General features: G+C 44.0%; 1 protein-coding gene across 9 annotated transcripts in view; it reads left to right on the top strand.

Annotated features, from left to right (window-relative positions):
* LOC147106137 (protein kinase C and casein kinase substrate in neurons protein 2-like) overlaps positions 1–25,343 on the top strand; it is a 185,648-nt gene that overhangs the window by 143,784 nt on the left and 16,521 nt on the right. For all 9 annotated transcript variants that reach the window (XR_015081372.1, XM_086008952.1, XM_086008951.1 and 6 more), the window contains 2 exons: positions 11,998–12,118; positions 24,187–24,314. Coding sequence is in view for 8 of the 9 variants with exons in the window: in XM_086008952.1 (XP_085865078.1) it covers positions 11,998–12,118; positions 24,187–24,314 (249 nt within the window). In the remaining variant the exon portion in view is untranslated. The remainder of the gene's footprint in view (positions 1–11,997; positions 12,119–24,186; positions 24,315–25,343) is intronic.

Below are 25,343 nucleotides of genomic sequence, written 5' to 3' on the forward strand. Positions count from 1 at the left end.
ACTGAAACACTAAATGTTTGCACTATTTGAAGTAGTTCCAAACAATTACTTGCAGCATTTTAAGTAAGAACATAAGAAATAGGAGCAGGAGCAGGCCATTCAGCACCTCCAGCCTGCTCCGCCATTTAATGAGATCATGGCTGATCCGATTTTGGCCTCAACTCCACTTTCCTGCCCACTCCCCATAATCCTTGACTCCCCTGTTGCTCAAAAATCTGTCTATCTCTGCCTTGAATATGTTCAATGACTCAGCCTCCACAGCTCTCTGGGGTAAAGAATTCCAAAGATTCATGACTCTTGAGAGAAGAAATTCCTCCTCATCTCTGTCTTAAATGGGCGACCCCTTATTCTGAGACTATGCCCCCTCGTTCTAGATTCCCTGACAAGGGGAAACATCCTCTCAGCATCTACCCTGTTCAACCCCTCAGAATCTTATATGTTTCAATAAGATCTCCTCTCATTCTTCTAAACTGCAATGAGTATAGGCCCAACCTGCTCAACCTTTCCTCATAAGACAACCCTTCCATCCCGGAATCAACCTAGTGAACTTTCTCTGAACTGCCTCCAATGCAAGTATATCCCTCCTTAAATATGGTGACCAAAACTGTACGCAGTACTCTAGGTGTGGTCTCACCAGCGCCCTATACAGTTGTAGCAAGACTTCCCTACTTTTATACTCTATCCCCCTTGAAATAAAGGTCAACATTCCATTTGCCTTCCTAATTACTTGCACCTGCATGGTAACTTTTTCTGTTTCATGACACCCAAATCCCTCTGTACCACTGCATTCTGTAGTCTTTCTCCATTTAAATATTTTTCTTTTCTATTCTTCCTACGTGAACTAAGTGAACTGTAAAATCTACAGAAAGAAAAACTTGTATTTATATAGCGCCTTTCACAACCTCAAGACGTCCCAAAGCACTTTACAACCAATGAAGAAATTTTGAAGTGTAGTCACTGTTGCAATATAGTGTAGCGCAGCAGCCAATTTGCATGGCTGGATCCCACAAACAGCAATGTGATAAATGATAAATTTAAAAAAATGTTGTGATGTTGATTGAGGGATACATATTAGCCTTGTCACCAGAACTGCCCTGTTTGTCTTGAAATAGTGCCATGGGGCCTTTTATGTCCACCTGAGAGAGCTGACGGGGACTTGGTTTAATGACTCATCCAAAAGACGGCACCTCTGACAGTGCAGTGCTCCCTCAGTATTGCACTGGAGTGTCAGCCTAGAATATGTGCTTATAAGTAGTATACGTGCATTTACCTCTCTAATCTAACTGCTCCTGCACTGGCTAGTGTGTGGCTCTAGTAGATTTAATTTAAATCCAATTAATTAAAGGGGATACTAGCATCTAAAATCGGGCAGAGGGTGTCCATAACTAACAATAAAAAATTTAATTAATTACATAGATGGAGCAGGTGATGTGTTACTGTTGCGAGATGTGGGAGCCAGTGGACCCCATTGAGGCTCACAGTGATTACGTCTGTGACAAGTGTCTGCTGCTACAGGAACTCCAGCTCCGTGTTGATGAGCTGGAGTCTGAGCTTCAGACACTGCGACACATCAGGGAGGGGGAGAAGTACCTGGACTCTGTGTTTCAGGAGGTGGTCACACCTATGAAGTTAATCAATTCAGATGTAGCCCATGGTCAGGGACAGGACGGTGTGACTACGAGTGAGGCAGGTACGGGGATCCAGGAGGTAGTGTTGGAGGAGCTGCAGCCCTTGCTCTTGTCCAACAGGTTCGAGGTTCTTACTCCCTGTGGGGACAGGAGCAGGGACTGCAGGGAGGATGAGCAACCTAGCCACAGCACCGTGGAACGGGGGGCCATTCAAGAGGGGGGAGTAAATAGAAATGTTGTAGTGGTAGGGGATAGTATTATTAGGGGGATAGATAGAGTTCTCTGCAGCCGAGAGCAAGAGTCCCGAAGGCTGTGTTGCCTACCCAGTGCCAGGGTTAAGGACATCTCCTCTAGGCTGGAAAGAAACTTGCAGTGGGAGGGGGTGGATCCAGTTGTTGTGGTCCATGTTGGTACAAACGACGTAGATAGGACTAGGAAGCCGGTTCTGTTAAAGGAGTATGAGCAGCTAGGGGTCAAATTAAAAAACAGAACCTCAAGGGTAATAATCTCTGGATTATTACCTGAGCCACGAGCGAATTTGGCTAGGACAAATAAAATTAGAGAGTTAAATGCGTGGCTCAAAGACTGGTGTGGGAGAAATGGGTTTTGCTTCCTGGGACACTGGCACCAGTACTGGGGCAGGAGGGAGCTGTTCCGTTGGGACGGGCTTCACTTGGCCAGTGCTGGGACTAGAGCCCTGGCGGATCACATAACTAGGGCTGTAGAGAGGGCTTTAAACTAACTAGTGGGGGGGAGGTTCCTAGAGAGCAAATAATAAAAATGACAACAGAGAAGGTCATAGACTTAGGTAGCAGTGGGGAAATTAAAAACCAGAGTGTGTTAGGAAGTGGCAGAAGGTATGGAGTAAAAGGTAAAGTAATAAAAAGGGCAAAAGCAGGAACTAAGTGTCACAAAACATATTTGAAAGTTCTCTATCTGAATGCACGTAGCATTCGTAACAAAATAGACGAGTTAATGGCACAAATAACTACATATGGGTATGATCTTGTGGCCATTACAGAAACATGGCTGCAGGGTGACAATGCCTGGGAATTAAACATACCAGGTTATTTAACGATCAGGAAGGACAGGCAGGAAGGAAGGGGAGGTGGGGTGGCTATGTTAATAAAGGAAGGAATCACTGTAATACAGAGAAATGATATTGGGTCAAAAGATCAGGATAATGAAACAGTTTGGGTGGAGATAAGGAATAATAAGGGGAAAAAAACACTAGTAGGCGTAGTCTATAGGCCTCCAAACAGTTGCAACTCTGTTGGACGGAGTATCAATCAGGAAATAGTTGAGGCTTGTAATAAGGGAACATCTATAATTATGGGGGATTTTAACTATCATATTAATTGGACAAATCAAATTGGGCAGGGCTGCCTTGAGGATGAGTTCATTGAGTGTATTAGGGATGGGTTTCTTGAGCAGTATGTAACTGAACCGACCAGGGGGCAAGCAACCTTAGATCTGGTCCTGTGTAACGAGACATGATTAATTAAAAATGTCCTAGTAAAGGATCCCCTTGGAATGAGTGACCATAACATGGTTGAATTCCATATTCAATTAGAGGGTGAGAAGGTTGGATCTCAAACAAGCGTGCTAAGCTTGAATAAAGGAGACTATGAAGGTATGAGAGCGGAATTGAGTAGAGTGGATTGGGAAAATAGATTAAAGGGTAAGACGATACATGATACATTTAAGGAGTTATTTTACAACTTCCAAAAAATATATATTCCACTGAGAAGAAAAGGGTGTAAAAGAAAAGACAGCCATCCGTGGCTAAGTAAAGAAATTAAGGATAGTATTCGACTAAAAACAAGGGCATATAAGGTAGCCAAATCTAGTGGGAGGATAGAGGATTGGGAAAACTTTAAAAAAACAGCAAAAGATAACAAAAAGATTAATTAAGAAAGGGAAGATAGATTATGAAAGTAAATTAGCAAAAAATATAAAAACAGATAGTAAGAGTTTTTATAGTTATATAAAAAGAAAAAGGGTGGCTAAAGTAAATGTTGGTCCCTTAGAGGATGAGACCGGGAAATTAATGGTGGGAAATATGGAGATGGCAAAAACACTAAATGAATATTTTGTATCAGTCTTTACAGTAGAGGACACTAAGAATATCCCAACACTGGACAAACAGGGGGCTAAAGGGGGGGAGGAGCTAAACACGATCAAAATCACTAAGGAAGTGGTGCTCGGTAAAATAATGGGACTCAAGGCGGATAAATCACCTGGACCTGATGGCTTACATCCTAGGGTCTTGAGGGAAGTGGCGGTAGGGATTGTGGATGCATTGGTAATAATTTTCCCAAACTCCCTGGACTCAGCAAAGGTCCCGGCAGACTGGAAAACTGCTAATGTAACACCCTTATTTAAAAAGGGCAGTAGACAGAAGGCTGGAAACTATAGACCGGTTAGCCTAACATCTGTGGTAGGTAAAATTTTGGAGTCCATTATTAAGGAGACAGTAACAGGACATTTGGATAATCATAAATTAATAGGACAAAGTCAGCATGGTTTTATGAAAGGGAAGTCATGTTTGACAAATTTGCTGGAGTTCTTTGAGGGAGTAACATATAGGGTGGATAAAGGGGAACCAGTGGACATTCAAAAGGCATTTGACAAGGTGCCACACAAAAGATTATTGCTTAAGATAAAAAAAATCACGGGATTGGAGGTAATATCCTGGCATAGATAGAGGATTGGCTATCTAACAGAAGGCAGAGAGTTGGGATAAATGGTTCATTCTCAGACTGGCAATCGGTAACTAGTGGTGTTCCGCAGGGGTCAGTGCTGGGTCCCCAACTCTTTACAATCTATATTAACGATTTGGAGGAGGGGACCAAGTGTAACATATCAAAGTTTGCAGATGATACTAAGATGGGAGGGAAAGTAGTGAGTGAGGAGGACATAAAAAACCTGCAAGGGGACATAGACAGGCTAAGTAAGTGGGCAGAGATTTGGCAGATGGAATACAATACTGGAAAGTGTGAGGTTATGCACTTTGGCAGGAAAAATCGTAGAGCAAGTTATCTTAATGGCAAGAAACTGGAAAGTACTGAAGTACAAAGGGATCTGGGGGTCCTGGTACACGAAACTCAAAAGGTTAGTATGCAGGTGCAGCAAGTGATTAAGAAGGCCAATGGAATGTTGGCTTTCATTGCTAGGGGGATAGAATATAAAAATAGGGAGGTATTGCTTCAGTTGTACAAGGTATTGGTGAGACCGCACCTGGAATACTGCATACAGTTTTGGTGTCCATACTTAAGAAAAGACATACTTGCTCTCGAGTCAGTACAAAGAAGGTTCACTCGGTTAATCCCGGGGATGAGGGAATGGACATATGAGGAGAGGTTGAGTAGATTGGGACTCTACTCATTGGAGTTCAGAAGAATGAGAGGCGATCTTATTGAAACATATAAGATTGTGAAGGGGTTGGATCGGGTGGATGCGGGGAGGATGTTCCCGATGATGGGTGAAACTAGAACTAGGGGGCATAGTCTTAGAATAAGGGGCTGCTCTTTCAAAACTGAGATGAGGAGGAACTACTTCACTCAGGGTGGTAGGTCCATGGAATATGCTGCCCCAAAAAGCTGTAGAAGCTACATCATTACATAAATTTAAAACAGAAATAGACAGTTTCCTAGAAGTAAAGGGAATTAAGGGTTACGGGGAGCGGGCAGGAATTTGGACATGAGTCTAGGTTCGGATCAGACATGGCCCTGTGGGTAGCGGAGCGGGCCCAGGGGCCGTGTAGCCTGATCCTGCTCCTATTTCGTGTGTCTAATTCTGTTAGATTCAGGAGATGGTTCTGTGATAGTAGATTGGCGGTTAGGATCAGATCAGCCATGATCTTATTGAATGGCGGAGCAGGCTCGAGGGGCCGATTGGCCTACTCCTGCTCCTATTTCTTATGTTCTTATGTAATCCTGAGATTACTGCCTTTGTGGTTCCATTTCTTAGTCTACTTCCTAACTCCTGGAACTCTCTTTTTCAGGACACTAATCCTGTTCATAGTTGGTTTTGACATGGACAACTTCATCTGATTCCCCATTCTTGCCCAAGAGCTTCTGCACCCACTTCATTATCTTCCTTACTCTGGCACCAAGGAGGCATTTGGGGTTGATGTTTATGCTTGCAGATATGATGATTTACCACTCTCACTATTGAATCTCCATTATCACTGCATTCTGGCACTCAATTCTTCTTTCTTGGGCAATCACATTTTCCATAGTGTCATGGCATTGCTCATGGCTGTTCTTCCCCAAGTTCTAGGTCTTGGATCAAGTATTCAGTACCCTCAGGGGATCCCTGCGGTTCCTTCCTACTTCTCATCAGGATGGATGTCCACCCTCTTCCAATCCTTATCTTCTGTCACTGGGGTCTGCCTTTGGGTGACCACCTCTTGGAAAATGTGTTTAAGAAATCTCTTGCTTTCCATATGTAATAGAGTGTATCTCACTGTTAGTCAAGCGCAGTAACTTTCAGCTTGAGAGAGTGCAGCTGGAGATACTGGAACCGATCTTAACTGTGGTCGCCCAAATCAGGCAGTAGCTGCCCAAAAATGATGGGTCACCTGTTTACACAGTGACTGCCACCAACTTGGTAGGGGCCTTTAGATGGGCAACTGGTGTGCCTGCCTGTCTCAGGTAAGAGGCTACTTTTAACATAAAAATCGGTATCCTATGATGAACATAGGATCTCAACTGCAATTTTGAGGTACCAATGGCAGAGCATGCACTACACATGATCAGCCCATTTGTACGGGTGTTAAGCAGCATAATCAACGTTACTTAAGGAGACCCCTTAAGGCCGCTCATAAAACGTCTCAAAACCTTTATTTTGCTGTGGGGCCAGTAGGAGCAGGAAAGCTCCTCCTGGCCCCACAAAAATACTCCAGCCCACTGCTAGACTGTGTTCCTTGACCATCAACACCCCTCCACCCCACACACTCCCCACCAACTCAAAGCCTGGACTTTCAGCTGGCTCCACATTTCATGCTTCCCCAACCAGCATGTTGCATCGGAGTGCCGGTTTGCCACACACAGGTTATTGGTTCGATGCAAATGAGGTCCAGACCTCCCAGCAGCAGCAACGGTTGGGAGGGTGGGTGTGCTTCACCTGTTTAGTGCCAAAAGTTAAATCGACCTCACTTTCTACAAGTGTATTTGCGCTGGATGCTCCAACCATCCAGGGACTCCCACATCCAGCATGATTTGCACAACATGGGTCGGAGATAAATTGAAACAGCCTCTCTTGGTATGTTGGGCATTCCATTGGGAACGCATCTTACCCTCAAGAAGCTAGAGGAGGAAATGCTGCACAAACCCACTGTTTTTTTTTATTAGTTTATGGGATGTGGGCGTGTGTTGCCATTTATTGCCCATCCCTAATTTCCCTCGAGAAGGTGGTGGGGAGCCGCCACCTTGAACCACTGCAGTCCGTGTGATGAAGGTACTCCCATAGTACTGTTAAGGAGGGAGTTCCAGGATTTTGACTCGTCGGCGATATACTTCTAAGTCAGGATGGAGTGTGACTTGAATGGGAACTTGTAGGTGATGGTGTTCCCATGCGCCTGCTGCACTTGTCCTTCTAGGTGGTAGAGGTCGCAGGTTTGGGAGGTGCTGCCGAAGAAGCCTTGGCGAGTTGCTGCAGTGCATCTTGTAGATGGTACACACTGCAGCCATGGTACGGCGGTGGTGGAGTGAGTGAATGTTTAAGGTGGCGGATGGGGTGCTAATCAAGCGGACTGCCTTGTCCTGGATGGTGTCGAGCTTCTTGAGTGTTGTCGGAGCTGCACTCATCCAGGCAAGTGGAGAGTATTCCATCACACTCCTTACTTTTGTCTTGTAGATGGTAGAAAGCTTTGGGGAGTCAGGAGGTGAGACACTCGCCGCAGAATACCTAGCCTCTGACCTGCTCTTGTTGCCACAGTATTTATGTTGTTGGTCCAGTTAAGTTTCTTGTCAATGGTGACCCCCAGGTGGTTGTTGATGGGGGATTCCATGATGGTAATGCTGTTGAATGTCAAGGGGTGGTGGTTAGACTCTTGCTTGTTGGAGATAGTCATTGCCTGGCACTTCTGTGGTGCGAATGTTACCTGCCACTTATCAGCCCAAGCCTGAACGTCCTCCAGGTCTTGTTGCATGCGGGCATGGACTGCTTCATTATCTGAGGAGTTGTGAATGGCACTGAACACTGTGCAGTCATCAGCGAGCATCTCCATTTCTGACCTTAGGTTGGAAGGAAGGTCATTGATGAAGCAGCTGAAGATGGTTGGGCCTAGGACACTGCCCTGAGGAACTCCTGCAGCGATGTCTTGGGGCTGTGATGATTGACCTTCAACCACCACAGCCATCTTTCTTTGTGCTAGGTATGACTCCAGCCAGTGGAGAGTGCCACCCCCCCCCCCCCCCGATTCCCATTGACTTCAGTTTTACTAGGGCTCCTTGATACCACACTCGGTCAAATGCTGCCTTTGATGTCAAGGGCAGTCACTCTCGCCTCACCTCTGGAATTCAGCTCCTTTGTCCATGTTTGGACCAAGGCTCTAATGAGGTCGGGAGCCGAGTGGTCTTGGCGGAACCCAAACTGGGCATCAGTGAGCAGGTTATTGGTGAGTAAGTGCCGCTTGATAGCACTGCCGATGACACCTTCCATTACTTTGCTGATTGAGAGTAGACTGATGGGGCGGTAATTGGCCAGATTGGATTTGTCCTGCTTTTTGTGGACAGGACATACCCAAGTATGCAGGTTCACAGACCCCACGAGAGTTACTTGGGCATGCCAGAGGAGCTGTACATTGACCATCTTGTATAAGTTAAAGGAGCGCATTCACAGTGACAGATGTGCTAACCTGCGCTCCCACCTAGGTGTCAATAAATGACTGCACTTCATGGAGCTCACTTGTTTTACTATGGCTTCAAGGTGTGAATGGCTTTTAGTTGTACTTTGTATATTGGAGGTGTGGCCATTGAGGTATAGGCATGCATGAGATGCAATGAAAGAGATGCAAGTTTGTGAGAGAGCTTGGCATGGGCAAGCAATAAATGTGGAACAGGCAATTCTTTGTGAAATGCAAACTTGAATGACAATAATGTGTGGTCTTAGAAAAATACAGGTAGACTATCCTTTATCCGAAAACCTCGGGACCAGCCGTGTTTCGGTTTTCGGAGAATTTCGGATTTCGGAAGGTGGGTCGGCGGGGGTCCGCGGGGGGGTCGGCGGGGGGTCGTGCGCACGACCCCCCGCGGACCCCCGCCGGCCCCGACCCCCCGCGGACCCCCGACCCCCGCGGACCCCCGCCGGCCCCGACCCCCGCGGACCCCCGCCGGCCCCGACCCCCCCACCGGCGCCGACCCCCCCCCCGCGGCCCCCCGCCGGCGCCGACCCCCCCGACCCCCACCGACTTACGGTCGGGGTCGGCGGGGGGTTGTGCGCACGACTTACGCTGACGCTCAGCGTAAGTCGGCGGGGGTCGGGGTCGGCGGGGGTCCGCGGGGGGGGGTCGGGTCCGCGGGGGGGTCCGCGGGGGTCGGGGCTGGCGGGGGGTCGTGCGCACGACTTACGCTGAACGAAAAAACCTTCGGTTTTTAGAGGGTTTCGGTTTTCGGAAGTTCGGATAAAGGGTAGTCTACCTGTAATGTGTAGTCTTAGAAAAAAGAAAGTACTTTCATTTATATAAAATAAAAACAAAATGCTGTAGATACTCAGCAGGTCAGGCAGCATCTGTGAAGAGAGAAACAGAGTTAACGTTTCAGGTCGATGACCTTTCGTCAGAACTGGAAAAAAGCAGGAAATGGAACAGATTTTTAAGCAAGTGTAGGAGCTGGGAAAGGGGGGAGTGGATGAAAGAACAAAAGGGAATGTCTGTGATAGGATAGAAAGCAGGAGAGGGTAAGCGACATTGAGAGATATTCAAGGCAAAAGGAGATGGTAATGGGACAGGTTAAGAAACAAAAGATGGCTCTAGATGAAGTGTAAATTGCGCTGGTAGAATGAAAGACAGCTGCTATGTGGGAGAGAAGGAAAGAAAACACAAACAAACAATCAAAAAAGTGAAAACAAATATTTGATGGGGACCGAGGTTATGATCTGAAATTGTTGAACTCAGAAGGCTGTAAAGTGCCTAATCGAAAACATGGACAAAGGAGCTAAATTCCAGAGGTGAGGTGAGAGTGACTTACGTTAAGCTTCAGTGGAACAATGCAAGAGGCCTAGGACGGTGAGGTCTGAGTGGGAGTGGAGCGGAGAATTAAAGTGACAGGCGACCGGAAGCTCGGGGTCCCCCTTACAGACTGAACGGAGGTGTTCCGCAAAGTGGTCACCCAATTTATATAACAGCAGAAAATGCTGGAAAAACTCAGCAGGCCAGGCAACATCCGTGGAGAGAAATTAGAGTCGACGTTTCGGGTCTAACCCTTTTTCAAAACTGGAAAGGAAATTAAATAGATCGAAAGACAGGGCTGGGAGGGAACAAAAGAAGTGAAGAGACATTAAGAGGTATTCAAAACGAGACGAGATGGTGATAGGACTAGTGGAGACAAAAGACGGCTCAGATTAGGTGTGAAATGTTCTGGCAGAATGAGAGAGAGCTGCCATGTGGGAGAGAGAAAAAAAAGGAAAGGGAGGGGGGAGGGAAAAACCAAAGCAAAGGGGTGGATAAAAAATATAAGTAAAAATGTAATAGGGGCCGAGGTTATGATCTGAAATTGTTGAACTCGATCTTGAGTCCGGAAGGCTGCAAAGTGCCTGATCGGAAGATGAGGTGCTGTTCCTCGAGTTTACGTTGAGCTTCCGTGGAGCAATGCAAGAGGCCAAGGACGGTGAGGTCCGAGTGGGAATGGAGCGGTGAATTAAAATGACAGGCGACCGGAAGCTCGGGGTCCCCCTTATGGACTGAATGGAGATGTTCCGCAAAGCGGTCACCCAATCTGCGTTTGGTCTCCCCAATGTAGAGGAGACCGCATCGTGAGCAGCGAATACAGTATACTAGATTGCAAGAAGTACAAGTAAATCGCTGTTTCACCTGGAAGGGGTGTTTTCCTCACCCAATTTATATAGTTACTTTTCATTTATATAGTGCCTTTCACGTTCTCAGAACATCCCAAAGCACTTTGTAGCTGATGAAGTATTTTGAAGTGTAGTTACTGTTGTAAAGTAGGCAAATGTGGCAGCCAATTTGTGCGTGCCACGATCCCACAAATAAGGAATGTGATAAATGACCAGATAGTCTAATTTAGTAGTGTTGGTTGAAACATAGCGTTGGTTGAGGGATAAATATTGGCCAGGTCATCTTACCAGATTCCTTTAAAGTGTGCCTTTTCTTGTGCATCTGTTACAGGTAATTTCAACAGTGTTGAACCTGGCCACCGCCTGCTGCGAGGAATGGTGCACTGATGTTGTCTTTGGGTGTCCTAAAAATACCACACTGGGCAGTCGTTGCACCCACCTCATGCAGGTGCACATCCATTATGCCAGCCATCAATCTGGGTCAGGTGCTGTACCAGTCAGTCACTTACCCATCGAATCCATTTCATGCCTCTGCATTGAGCTTCCTTTCACTTCATTTTTGTCTACCACTTTTTCACTGCCCCCCAGCCTTAACAATGGCTGATAAATATATAAAATTCATTTTTGAAGCTTTATAAAGGCGGAAACAATATTTACTCCACTGTGCAGCTGTGCCCACATCCTTTTAAATTTGACCTGCTAGCTAGATTTTCCACATCCCTCACTAGGTTGACTCCTTGCATAAAACTAAAGCTGCATGATGAATTATGAAGAATTATCCAAATAAACCAATTTGATAGAGGTGTTCAAAATTATGAAGGGATGGGACAGAGTTGATAGGAACAGACTGTTTACAGTGATTGAGGGGGTTCAGAATAATGGGGCAGATATATAAGATTTTGTCGTGAGCTCATTTAATATCTGACCTTTATAGCCAGCAGAAAGAGATCTTTCATTGCTTAGCTGCATGAAAAGGTCTTTCTTGCTGTAAAAAAGCATTTCAATAATAAGTTTTGCTCCCAGTTCCTTGTTTTTGTGAGTTGGACCAGGAGACAGGAGCTGCAGAAGCATTAATGATTTTTTAACTGGAAACCATTATATCTTCCTGTGGTTTAAAAGACAATCATTTGCCAATTCTTGAGAGTCCTGATGTTCAAAATAGCTTTTTAAATTGAGTTGTGCGCTCCAGAAACAGTACTGTGAGCTGAAGTGGGCGACATATTGCGGTGGTCTTGTATAATGTAAATGTGTGACTAAAGAGACTCTACCTTTTATTTCTAATACTTGATGTAAGCTCGATAAATGTCCATTCCTTTGACAAACTTCATCTTTGTTTTTGCTTTCAAAGCTATGGCGCTGTATATCAAGAGCTGGAACACATTATTAAGTCAGCAGACCCCCAGGAAGATCTTAAATGGTTCAGATGTGCACATGGCCCAGGAATGCCCATGAACTGGCCACAATTTGAGGTATGAAAGCTGAATTACCTGCTTCATTCTATTTGTTTGCTGTCATCCAATAACTAATTATCGTTCTCTGTAGAGTACAAGTTTTTCTATTTCTTTCATTTCTTGCTACACTGGAAGTTAATTGGAACTAAGGATGTAATGAGACTACTTCAGTGACTCGAGGCATTCTCAAAGGGGTGCTCAAACTAATGGCAATTATTCCCCGATAAATTGAAAAAAAATGAAGCATTTTCTCTTTCTATAATTTCTCCATTTCTTATTCTTGTTCAAGTACTCTAATTTCTTATGATTTTCCTTGTTGAAGGACAGTCACTTCATTATGACCTAAAGGCACATGTATGTATGATTCAATGGGGTCACTTGTCAGAATTCAATTACATTGTGTCATTGTTTGAACATAAAATTTCAGTGCTTTCATTATTAAAAATGAATGAAACATGCTAACAAAAGTTTAATTACAAATAAAATATGCAAAGAATGAATAATTCATTATTAGTGAGTAAGTAGGAGTCTTACTGTAGCAGCTCTGGTCAGATCATTGAATTTTTTTGACGTTGCCTCTGGAGTCCCCAAGGATCTATCCTTGGCCCCCTCCTATTTCTACTCTAATATTGTGCTTCGGTGATGCAATCGGAAGACATGACGTCAGGTTCCACATGTACGCTGACAACACCCAACTCTACTTCACCTGCACCCCTCTTGACCCCTCCACTGCCTCTGTGTTATCAGACTGCTTGTCCAACATTCAGTCCTGGATTAGCTGCAATTTACTCCAATTAAATATTAGGAAGACCGAAGCCATTGTCTTTGGCCCCCACCACAAACTTCGTTCCCCGGCCACTGTCTCAAGCCGAATCAGACTGTTTGCAACTTTGGTGTCTTATTTAGCCCTAAGTTGAGCTTCCGAGCCCATATCCTCTCAAGACTAACTATGCAACAGCATAGTTAGAACTTTACCTACTTCTTTCTATTTGTTTGCTGTCATCTAATAATTAAATTATAGTTCTCTAAGTTTTTCTATTTCTCTTACATTTGTTCCATGTCTTCCCCCTGCTTTCAGAATTCCCGTTCTACCTGGACCCCTCCCTCTGGCCTCTTACCCGCTCTGGATCTTTTCATCGCTAACTGCCGGTGTGACATCGGCCATCTCAATTTCTCTGCTCCCCTCACTCACTCCAACCTACCTCCCTCTGCACTTGCAGCACTCCGTCCTCTCCGATCCAACCCTAACATTGTCATTCAACCTGCTGACAAGGGTGGCGCTGTTGTTGTTTGGTGAACTGACCTCTACCATGCGGAAGCTGAACGCCAACTCTCCGACACCTCCTCCTACCTCCCCCTGGGCCATGACCCCACTTCCAAACATCAAGCCATTGTTTCCAAGACTGTCACTGACCTCATCTCCTCTGGAGATCTTCCCTCCATGGCTGTCAACCTCATAGTCCCCCCAACCCCGCACAGCCCGCTTCTACCTCCTTCCCAAGAGCCACAAACAGGGCTGCCCTGGTAGACCCATTGTTTCAGCCTGTTCTTGCCCCACGGAACTGATTTCTTCCTATCTCGACTCTTATTTTTCCTCCCCTTGTCCAGCCTCTTCCCACCTACATTCGCGACTCTTCCAATGCCCTCCGCCACTTTAACAGATTCCAGTTTCCTGGCCCCAACCTTTTCCTTTTCACTGGACGTCCAATCCCTCAATACCTCCATCCCCCACCAGGACGGCCTGATGGTGCTCCGCTTCTTCCTTGAACAGAGGCCCATCCACCACCACCCTCCTCCGCCTGGCTGAACTTGTTCTCACATTGAACAACTTCTCCTTTGACTCCACTCACTTCCAAATTAAAGGTATTGCTATGGGAACCCACATGGGCCCTAGCTATGCCTGCCTTTTCGTGGGATATGTTGAACATTTTTTGTTCGGGTCCCCTCCCTCACCTCTTTTTCCAGTACATTGATGACTGTATTGGTGCCGTTTCCTGCTCTCGCCCTGAACTAGAATATTTCATTCACTTTGCTTCCAATTTCCACCCTTCCCTCACCTTCACATGGTCCATCTTCAACTCTTCCATTCCCTTCCTTGACCTCTCTGTCTCCATTTCTGGGGATAGGCTATCGACAAACATCCTCTAAGCCCACTGACTCCCACAGCTACCTGGACTACACTTCTTTCCACCCCGTTTCCTGTAAGGACTCTATTCCATTCTCACACTTTCTCCGTCTCCGCTACATCTGTAATGACGATGCCACCTTCCATACTAGTGCTTCTGATATGTCTTCCTTTTTCCTCAACCGAGGATTCCCCTCTACCGTGGTTGACATGGCCCTCGGCCGTGTCCGTTCCATTTCCCACACTTCTGCTCTCACCCCTTCCCCTCCCTCCCAGAACCACAATAGGGTTCCCCTTGTCCTCACCTTTCACCCCACCAGCCTCCACATTCAACGGATCATCCTCCGCCACCTCCAGCGTGATCCCACCACCAAACACATCTTTCCCTCCCCTCCCCTTTCAGCATTCCGAAGGGAGCACTCCCTCCGCAACACCCATGTCCACTCCTGCAATCACCCCCAACAGCCCCACCGCTCCCCTCCCCACGGTACCTTCCCATGCAAGCGCAGGAGATGCAACACCTGCCCTTTAACCTCCTCCCTTCCCACTGTCCAGGGCCCCAAACACTCCTTCCAGGTGAAACAGCGATTTACTTGTACTTCTTGCAATTTAGTATACTGTATTCGCTGCTCATGATGCGGTCTCCTCTACATTGGAGAGACCAAACGCAGATTGGGCGACCGTTTTGCAGAACACCTCAGTTCAGTCCGTAAGGGTGACCCTGAGCTTCCGGTCGCCTGTCACTTTAATTCTCCCCTCCACTCCCACTCTGACCCCTCTCCTTGGCCTCTTACACTGTTTCATAGAAACAGAGAAGATAGGAGCAGAAGTAGGCCATTCGGCCCCTCGAACCTGCTCCACCACTCAATGAGATCATGGCTGATCATCCAAATTCAGTACCCTGTCCCTGCCTTCTCCCCATATCCCTTGATCCCTTTAGCCTTAAGAAATATATCTAACTCCTTCTTGAATATATTTAATGAATTGGCCTCAACTGCCTTTCTGTGGTAGAGAATTCCACAGGTTCACCACTCTCTGGGTGAAGAAATTCCTCCTCATCTCTGTCCTAAATGACTTCCCCCTTATCCTTGGACTGTGACCCCCCTGGTTCTGGACTCCCCCGCCATCAGGAACATCCATCCTGCATCTAGTATGTCTAGTCCTGTTAGAATTTTGTAAGTTTCAATGAGATCCCCTCTCATTCTTCTAAACTCCAGCGACTATAAGCCCAATCGACCCAATCTCTCATACGTCATTCCTGCCGTCCCAGGTATCAGTCTGGTGAATCTTCGCTGCACTCCCTCCATGGCAAGAACATCCTTCCTCAGATAAGGCGACCAAAACTGCACACAATACTCAAGGTGTAGTCTCACCAAGGCCCTGTACAACTGCAGCAAGACATCCTTGCTCCTGTACTCTAATCCTCTCGCTATGAAGGCCAACATACCATTTGCCGCCTTAACCGCCTGTAGAACCTGCATGCTTACCTTCAGCGACTGGTGCTCAAGGACACCCAGGTCTCGTTGCATTTCCGCTTCTCCAATCTATTGCCGTTCAGATAATAATCTATCTTCCTGTTTTTGCCACCAAAGTGGATAACCTCGCATTTATCCACATTATACTGCATCTTCCCAATCACCCAACCTGTCCAAATCATATTGGAGTTTCTCTGCATCCTCCTCACAGCACACACGCCCACCCAGCTTTGTGTCGCCTGCAAACTTGGAGATAGTACATTTAGTTCCCTCGTCTAGATCATTAATATATATATTGTGAATAGCTGGGGTCCTAGCACTGATCCCTGCGGTACCCCACTAGTCACTGCCTGCCACTCGGAAAAAGACCCTTTTATTCCAACTCTTTGCTCCCTGTCTGCCAACCAGTTCTCTATCCAAGTCAGTACCTTATCCCCAATCCCATGTGCTTTAACTTTGCACGCTAATCTCTTATGCGGGACCTTATCGAAAGCCTTCTGAAAGTCCAAATACACCACATCCACTGGCTCTCCCTTATCTATTCTACCAGTTACATCCTCAAAATTTCAGTAGATTAGTCAAGCACGATTTACCTTTTGTAAATCCATGTTGACTTTGTCCGATCCTGTCACTGTTTTCCAAGTGCTCTGCTATTATATCTTTTATAATGGACTCTAGCATTTTCCCCACTACCGATGTCAGGGTTACCAGTCTATAATTCCCCGTTTTCTCTCTACCACCTTTTTTAAATAGTGGGGTTACATTAGCTACCCTCTAATCCATGGGAACTGTGCCAGAGTCTATAGAATTTTGGAAGATGACCAGCAATGCATCTACTATTTCTAGGGCCATTTCCTTAAGCACCCTAGGATGTAGATTATCAGGCCCTGGGGATTTATCGGCCTTCAATCCCGTCAATTTCCCTACAAATACTGATTTCATTCAGTTCCTCCCTCTCCTTAGACCCTATGTTCCCCGACATCTCTGGGAGGTTATTTGTGTCCTCCTTTGTGAAGACAGAACCAAAGTATGTATTTAATTGGTCTGCCATTTCTTTGTTCTTCGTTATAAATTCCCCTGATTCTGACTGCAAGGGACCTATGCTTGACTTCACCAATCTTTTTCTCTTCACACATCTATAGAAGCTTTTACAGTCAGTTTTTATGTTCCCTGCGAGCTTACTGTTCCAATGAAGCTCAACGTAAGCTTGAGGAACAGCACCTTATCTTTCTATTAGGCACTTTACAGCCTTCTGGACTCAACATTGAGTTCAACAATTTCAGACCATAACCTCGGCCCCTATTTTTTCAGCTGTTGATGATTCTGCAACATTTAACCACTCCTGCCTTCCACCCTATCACAGACCGTCCCTTTTGTTCTTTCCTCCCCTCCCCCATTCCCTGCCTCTGCACCTGCTTAAAATCTGTTACATCTCTAACTTTTTCCAGTTCTGACGAAGGGTCACAGACATGAAACATTAACTCTGATTTCTCTCCACAGTTGCTGCCTGACCTGCTGAGTGTTTCCAGCATTTTCTGTTGTTATTTCCTCTCCAGACTGCCTCCTACTGCTGAAACCCTAATCCATACTTTTGTTAGCTTCAGATTCGACTATTCCAATGCTGTCCTGGCTGTCCCCCCATAAACTTGAGCTAATCCAAAACACTACTACAGGTAGACTATCCTTTATCCGAACTTCCGAAAACCTCTAAAAACCTAAAGTTTTTTCGTTCAGCGTAAGTCGTGCACACGACCCCGACCCCCGCCGACCCCGACCCCCTCCCCCGACAAATTTCCCAGTCTTATAAAATACCTTCTGAAATCCGAAATTTTCCGAAAACCGAAACACGGCTGGTCCCGAGGTTTTCGGATAAAGGATAGTCTACCTGTACTCGTATCCTAACTTGCAACAAGTCCTGTTCCCTCATCAACCCTGTGCTCGCTGGCCTTTATTTAGTCCTGGTCCACCAATACCATGATTTTAAAATTCTCATCCTAGTGTTCAAATCCCATCATGGCCTTGCCTCCTCTTGTCTCTGTAACCTACAACAGCCCTATAACCCTCCAAGAACTCCGCCCTCCTCCAACTTTGGCCTCTTGTGCATCCTCCACTCCCTTCACCCCACCATTGGCAGTTGTGCCATCAGCCATATAGGCCCTAAGCTCTGAAATTCTCTCCCTAAACCTCTTTCCCCCCCCCCCCCTTTAAAATGTTCCTTACTTACCTCTTTAAGCAAGCTTTTAGCCATGCTAATATCTCCTCCTTTGGCTCGGTGTCAGTTTTTGTCTGATTACGCTTCTGTGAAGAACCTTAGAATGTTTTCCTATGTTAAAGGTGCTATATAAATACAAGTTGTTGTTACTAGTGTGAATCCTTGAATTCATATCTGGCATCATGTGTCTGATGTTGCTCCTTAGTCATATACAGGAAACTGTCGATTAACCGGCCCCTAAATAACCGGAAATGTCGGTTAACCGGCAAAATTCAGGAGTCGGTTTCAGCTAACTTTTATTACTTGCACAGCAACAAATTGAGGAAGGCAAGGGTTTGGCTGCAGCTGTTGCTAAGCTACAGAGACGCTTGCAACTTGTGGACGTTGTTCTGAAGCAACAGGGTTTGTTGCTTCATACGGAGCTCTAAGGTCCGTATCTTTCACTATAGCATTCGGTTATCCGGAATTGTTGCTGAACCGGCACCACGTCGGTCCCATCCGTGCCGGATACCAGAAAGTTTCCTGTAACAATGAAAAGTTAGCCTGTTATTGGATATTGTTAGATTTATATTGTGTCCCTGCATGGAAACTGCATTGTTAGTTTGACTGTAAGTAGTATTATTTTGGCAGTTTTCTACATACAGGTTAATATTATAGGAGTTTAGTCAATCACGTAACTGTAATAACTTTATGCAGGCTGCCAGAAATTTGGTCTTTTTTAAAAATTCGTTCATGGGATGTGAGCATCGCTGGCAAGTCCAGCATTTATTGCCCATCCCTAATCGCCCTCAAGAAGGTAGTGGTGAGCCGCCTTCTAACTGAGTGGCTTGATGGGCCATTTCAGAGGGTAGTTAAGAATCAGCCACATTGCTCTGAAGTCACATACAGGCCAGACAAGATGGCAGATTTCCTTCCGTAAAGGACATTAATGAACCAGATGGGTTTTTACGACAATCTGGTAGTTTCATGGTCACCATTACTAGCCCTTTATTCCAGATTTATTTAATTATCTGAATTTAAATTCCCCAGCTGCCTTGGGATTTGAACTCACGTCTCCAGGTCATTAGTCCAGGCCTCTGGATTACTAGGCCAGTAGCATAGCCACCATGCTATCATACCCCTCTTGTTATTTGAGCTATATCCTGCTGCCACCAGGTTTTACTGGTTAGGTTTGTATCTCTGCCATGCTTTGTTTGCTGTCAACAGTCAAGATGATGATGTAGGTCATAGGAAGATTAGCGAAGCCGGACTGGTTTATTGAGTTTACATTCGATGATGCATATCTGTTCCAAACACAACGGAAATTTAGTTGAAACAAAGTTATTTTAAATTCAATGCTAAAAAGTGGAATAATACCAGAATAATTGGAGCAATTTTTTTAATGTTTCCAATACAACCAATAAACAGTGTACATGAAAGAGGTCCTTATTGTTTGAGAAGTTAGGGAAGGATTTATCATGCATCATTTGCAATGTAGTGATGCCCATGAGGGATGCAGTGATATGTTCTGATGCAAACTTCAGAATTACATCTCAGTGCTTCCTAAATAGTGAGATTGCCAGACAGCTTTCAAGAGATTGTGTCTCTTTAATGGATAGATTAGAAATGCTTGCTAATTTTGCATAAATGACATATCTTTGCTTGTATTATTACTACTTATATACATCAGTACTTGCATTTGCACATCATTTACATTAATTTTAGTTTTATTTTACTGGCCACATTTTCATTTCTATCTAAATTGCTTTCATGTAGTAAGCACTTGGCCATGCACAGCCTCAAAAAACATTCAGGTCCTGTAATATATCCTACAAAATTTTGAATCTGTCCTCAGTCACTACAGTACAGCAGAAACGCTAAGTTATGAGCATAACTGAAGCTGGAGACAAATGTAAGAGTTCCATGTGCTTTTTGACATTTTCTGTTGTGTTTTTTAAGACGTGATTGTGTATTATTTCTAAAAAAAAAAAATTATAAGTGCATGCTGCCTTGATAAGTGTAAGACTGCAATTCATGATATGGCTGTGCATGCTTCAGAATGATTATAAAGCATACTTGCATACAATTGCATGTTTTGCAACTCTGAATTGCTAGTCTGAATAAAATGCTGTGTTGTACAGTTTATGTTGAAGGTCACCACGTTTTTAGTGCTAAAACAATTATGTTTGAGTCCACATTCTTTGCCATCACTTTCATAAATTCAAATCTAACCAACAAGCAAATCTCCACTTTGGAAAATTTGATAGTAAATAGTTTTCTGAAATTAAATTGTGCAATAATCACCTTTTATTTATCTCTAACCTTTTTCATGAATTGCATTTATTTTTGTGTCTGTGATCAAAAATCATTTGGGCGTAGGCACATAAAAAAAAAAAATAGAAATGAGAAAAAAAAACTTCTGCCAATGGTAGTTTTCTTTTCTTTAATTGGTATTTTGGTACAAACCAAGTATGAACACACATATCCTGATAATATCACTTTGATACTACGTAGTTTCTTAAATTTACATAATATTGATGATTCAAATACAAACTGCAAATCTAAAGCAAATCATGGAAATATATAGCAGGCCAGTTAACAACTGTAAAGAGAAAAGGTGGGTTAATGTTTCAGGTGTATATATATATCAGTTAACCTGTTGCTTCTTTTTACAGCTGCTGACTGGCTGCTGTATATTTCCAACATTTTCTGTTTCTCAAATAATTTGCCAAATATTTAACTTCAGTAACAGGCTGCAGTCAAATATTTTAGATTTTCAAGTTGTAAAAGGGTTGCTCTTAAATTTCTTAATTGGAAGTCTTAATGAATGATATCTGTGTAGAAAAATACATCGCATCAGTACCAACCAGTAGTCCATGTCTGAAGTGTGTAACTCAGTACCCAAATTTGATAGTTTTCCATTCTAAGAGATCATTCCTGCTGGTCTTTGGATTATGCCAAACCAAATCCGTATGACTGTATCCAGCCATAACAGAAAGTATTAGTTTTTTTTACATTTTAACTGGTACAACATTCATTTTAATCCCCTCTTTGCAGCCGGTGCATACCAATTCCATCATAGTCAAAGATTGCCATAACTGGGTGATTTTATTTCTCCTTCCTATCTTATCCTTGTAAAACTCAAAGGAAACAAACATTCACCAAGATGCAATAGTGTTTTTGTCTATTTAATGATCACAAGATTGGTTTGGATGAAGATGGTCATTCAGCCCATTTGACCTCATCCTTCCAGAGAACTTGCAAATTGGGCTTTCACAGGGCCCATAATCCTTTATTTTTTTTAAAATAAAGTGTAGACACTAATATTTTTTAACATTAGCAAAGTATAACAGTAATTTTAAGATGGTGATTAATTTTCAAGGTTTAGAACATCTTCATTACACCTTAATTGGTTTTTTTCACTCCCAGGGATCTTTGGTGTGTCTGTATGTGTGAAGCGTGGAATCTAAAGTTTGTCAGATCCAGGATAACAATGTTAACTCAGTTTTGAAACCTTTGTGCTGTTGAAGGGTTCCGTGTTCTTTTGAGAGTGTTCTGTATTTTAATCGTATTTAAAAGGCAATTATCTAAACTTAATGTCATAGCTATTATATAATATGTTGACATTTTTAAATACATTTCAAGAGTTATGTAGCAATAGCATAGATAGTGTTACATTTTTTTACCTTTTCTTTCAATTTTTTTTCTGGCTAACATTTATCAGGACGAAGTAAGTATTTATTTCACATGTTAAGTCTACAAATTTCATTATATTATAAATGAGAAAATATTCTATAATTGTTCATCAGTTGATTCATATTCCCTGGTCTGCTGAATACAGACAACACAGCTTGTTGAAGATCTCCACCAGAGAATGGTTCTGAGTGTTCAGAATGCATCTTCTAAATGGGGTTATTCCTCTCAAGCTGAAGTTTCACCACAAGGAAACAGAAGAACAAGGTGGTAGCAAAAAAAAAAACACTTAAAGATAGAACGAACCTGCATTTATACAGTACTTATCACTTCCTAGCTGTTTCCTAACATGCTTTACAATCATGGGCTAACTTTGACGTGCAGTCACTATTGTTATGTAGGCAATTTGTTGAACAGCAAGGTCCCCACAAACAGCATATGAATGAATGACCAGGTAAAATCTCTTTGGTGGCTATGGGAGAAATGCTCTTCTTTGAATAATGCTATGGGATCTTTTAACGTCCCAGGGCGGTGGGGAGGCCCTTGGTTTAAATCTCATCCAAAAGATGCCAGCTGCAGCAATGCAACATCCCCTTAGTACTGCATTGACTTCTGCTCAAGTCTGTAGCTTGAATGTGCAACCTTGTGAGACAGAGGTGAGAGTGCTACCAATTGAGCCTAGCTGATGCTTAATTCTTGTTGCCCTGCTTCCATCTTAGCTGCTCTTCATATGCTTTTTTGAAACACACTTCTAATACAAAAGCAAAATAGTGCAGATGCTGGAAATCTGAACTATAAATAGAAAATGCTGAAAATGCTTAGCAGGTCAGGCAGCATCTGTGGAGAAACAAAGGTAACATTTCAGGCCGATGACCTTTCATCAGATGATAGGGTTCCCTTTGTCCTCACCGTCCACCCCACCAGCCTCCCCATTCAACAGACCATTTTCTGCCATTTCCACCACCTTCAGCGTGATGCCACCACCAAACACATCTTCCCCTTCCCTTTTAGCATTCTGAAGGGACCGTTCCCCCCGCGACACCCTAATTCACTCCTCAATCACCCCAACAGGTGGAGGAGGGTGGTGGTGGATGGGGATTGGTTGGGCCTCCATGCAAGGAAGAAGCGGAGGGTCCTCATGGCATCCTGGTGGGGGATGGAGATGTAGAGGGATTGGACGTTCATGGTGAAAAGGAGACAGTTAGGGCCAGGAAACTGTTAAAGTGGCAGATGACATGGAAAGAGACTGGGCAAGGGGAGAAAAAATAGAGTCGAGATGGGAAGAAATCAGTTCCATGGGGCAAGAACAGGCTGAAACGGTGGGCCTACCAGGGCAGTCCTGTTTGTGGATCTTGGGAAAGAGGTGTAAGTGGGCTGTGCGGGGTTGGGGGACTGAACATAAGAGCAATAAGAATTAGGAGCAGAATTAGGCCATACGGCCCCTCGAGCCTGCTCCACCATTCAATAAGATCATAACTGAAGTTGGAGGGCGTGGAGGGAAGATCTCCAGAGGAGATGAGGTTAGTGACAGTCTGGGAAACAATGGCTTAATGTTTGGTGGTGGGGTCATGGTCCAAGGGGAAGTAGGAGGAGGCGTCAGAGAGTTGGCATCCCATGCCTCAGGAAACGCAGCAGGTGAAAGGAGGCAAGGGCGGCTGAATCCATGAGGTAAGTGCCTTTACAGCACTGCTTGTAGGCCAGGAGAGCAGGAGTGTTTCCTTCAGACCCAGCAAGCTACCCTGCCTGCTCCCCACCCCACAGGACTTGCATGCATGCTAAACAGCGGAAGCAGCATGCTATAGACAGAGCTAAGTGATCCCACAACCAATGGATCAGATCAAAGCTCTGCAGTCCTGCCACATCAGTCGTGAATGGTGGTGGACAATTAAACAACTAACAGGAGGAGGAGGCTCAATGGACATCCCCATCCTCAATGATGACAGAGCCCAGCACACGAGTGCAAAAGACAAGGCTGAAGCGTTTGCAACCATCTTCGACCAGAAGTGCCGAGCCAGTGATCCATTTCGGACTCCTGCTGAGGTCCCCACCATCACAGATTTAGAACTGAGGGCAGGAGAAACCTCTTCACACAGCGAGTTGTGAGGATGTGGAATTCATTTCCAGGGTTAGTAGTTGAGGCAGAAACTATATCAACATTTAAGATTAGATTGGATAGATGGATGAAGAAAAGGGGGTTGAAGAGATATGGGAACAGGGTGAGTAAATGTGATTAGAACCATTTGCTCGAGTGGAGGGTAAATGCCGACCTTGATTGGTTGGGCCGAATGGCTTGTTTCCATGTTGTAACTTCTATGTATTTAGGTTTTTAATTTTTAAGCATTTTCTGATAAAATTATACATAGAATTCCATGGCCATTGTTGATTTAACATCAACTTTCAGCTCTTTTGCTCATAATTCAGAGTTTTGGAAACTGAACCCATCATTTAAAAACAGTACCCCGAGACTGTTCACTGTAATTGTAAAATGGCCCTTAATTCTTATCTTTTTGAAAATGTTTACTGTTTGTATACACTATTTAGCAGAATATGGCATCATTGTGACCAGAAAATTATTTTTGTTTTTCATGCACTCTAATAACAGGAATGGTGTGCAGATCTCAATCGCACACTCAGTAGGAGAGAAAAGCCTAAAAAGACTGGAGATGGAGTGACATTGACTAGTATCAGTCAGACAGGCGATCAAGCATCCCAGCCTTCCAAACACAGCAGGTAAGAGATTCAAAATTTCTATATTACTGCCAGTTTCAGGAGAGAAATAACAAAGAATATACGTCTGACAATGCAGACTGTGTAGCCAAGTATTTCAGTACCTCATTAGCCATGTAATGACGACACACATTTGTTTTTTTTTTAATTTGCTTATTGTAGATAATGCTTTTGTATCAAATTATGCAGCGTTTATGAATTGGGAGTTTTATACTGAAGCCTGGATTATTTTTAAAACTATTATTGTAGTCCATCCCAACAGATCTATACAGAACCAGATGACTTTTAGTAATGAACCAATAGAAAGAGTTAATGCTTCAATTCTGAATGGTTGGTTTATTTTATTGGTAACTTTGGGATGCATCTCAAAGATATTCTCTGCACAAATTGCACTAAATATTTCAATTGGGGGTTTTTATAGTCCGGTTTAATTTTGCAGCATATTGTCCTATCTGTCGATTATCCAAATCGCTGGCTTTCTGAAATCTACAGTTTCAAAAGTCATCTTGTACTGTTTGACTATCGGAACATTTTGCAAATAATGCACATTATTGTGACTGGTGCAGGTTTGCCATAAGCTCCTGAATCAAACTTACAGTATGGAGTAATGCACCAGCAGCGGGTTCTCTCATACGATGTGTGGCTTGGAAAATCGCAAGCAGTACACTCACAAATTTCCAATAAGTCGCCTGCTGTGAACAAGGCCACGCTGGTTGCAGTGGGATCTTGGAAAATTTACATTGATATCACTTGGCAATGGAGCAGAGTTAGTAAAAAAATAAAAAATAAAAATTGCAGAAAACCTGGGTTAAATATCTGCAGAAGTTTGGCTAAAATTTGTGATGCACTGCACACAAAACCTTTGAACCCAGAACACCAGACCTTTGCTGCTAAAGGTTACATTAGAATAAAAAAATAGGCTGCCTGTGCAAAAAGCCAGATGGGTGCATCTCCAATCTGCAGTTTTGTACTAATCAGGAAGAAATGTTGCTGTGATTACAGGCTGCGCTATGTCATTCAGTGAACTTGTTT

The sequence above is a fragment of the Somniosus microcephalus genome, chromosome 16 (genome assembly GCF_052327205.1).
Source record: "Somniosus microcephalus isolate GS21.2 chromosome 16, FLI_Smic_1.0, whole genome shotgun sequence".
Classification (NCBI taxonomy): domain Eukaryota; kingdom Metazoa; phylum Chordata; class Chondrichthyes; order Squaliformes; family Somniosidae; genus Somniosus; species Somniosus microcephalus.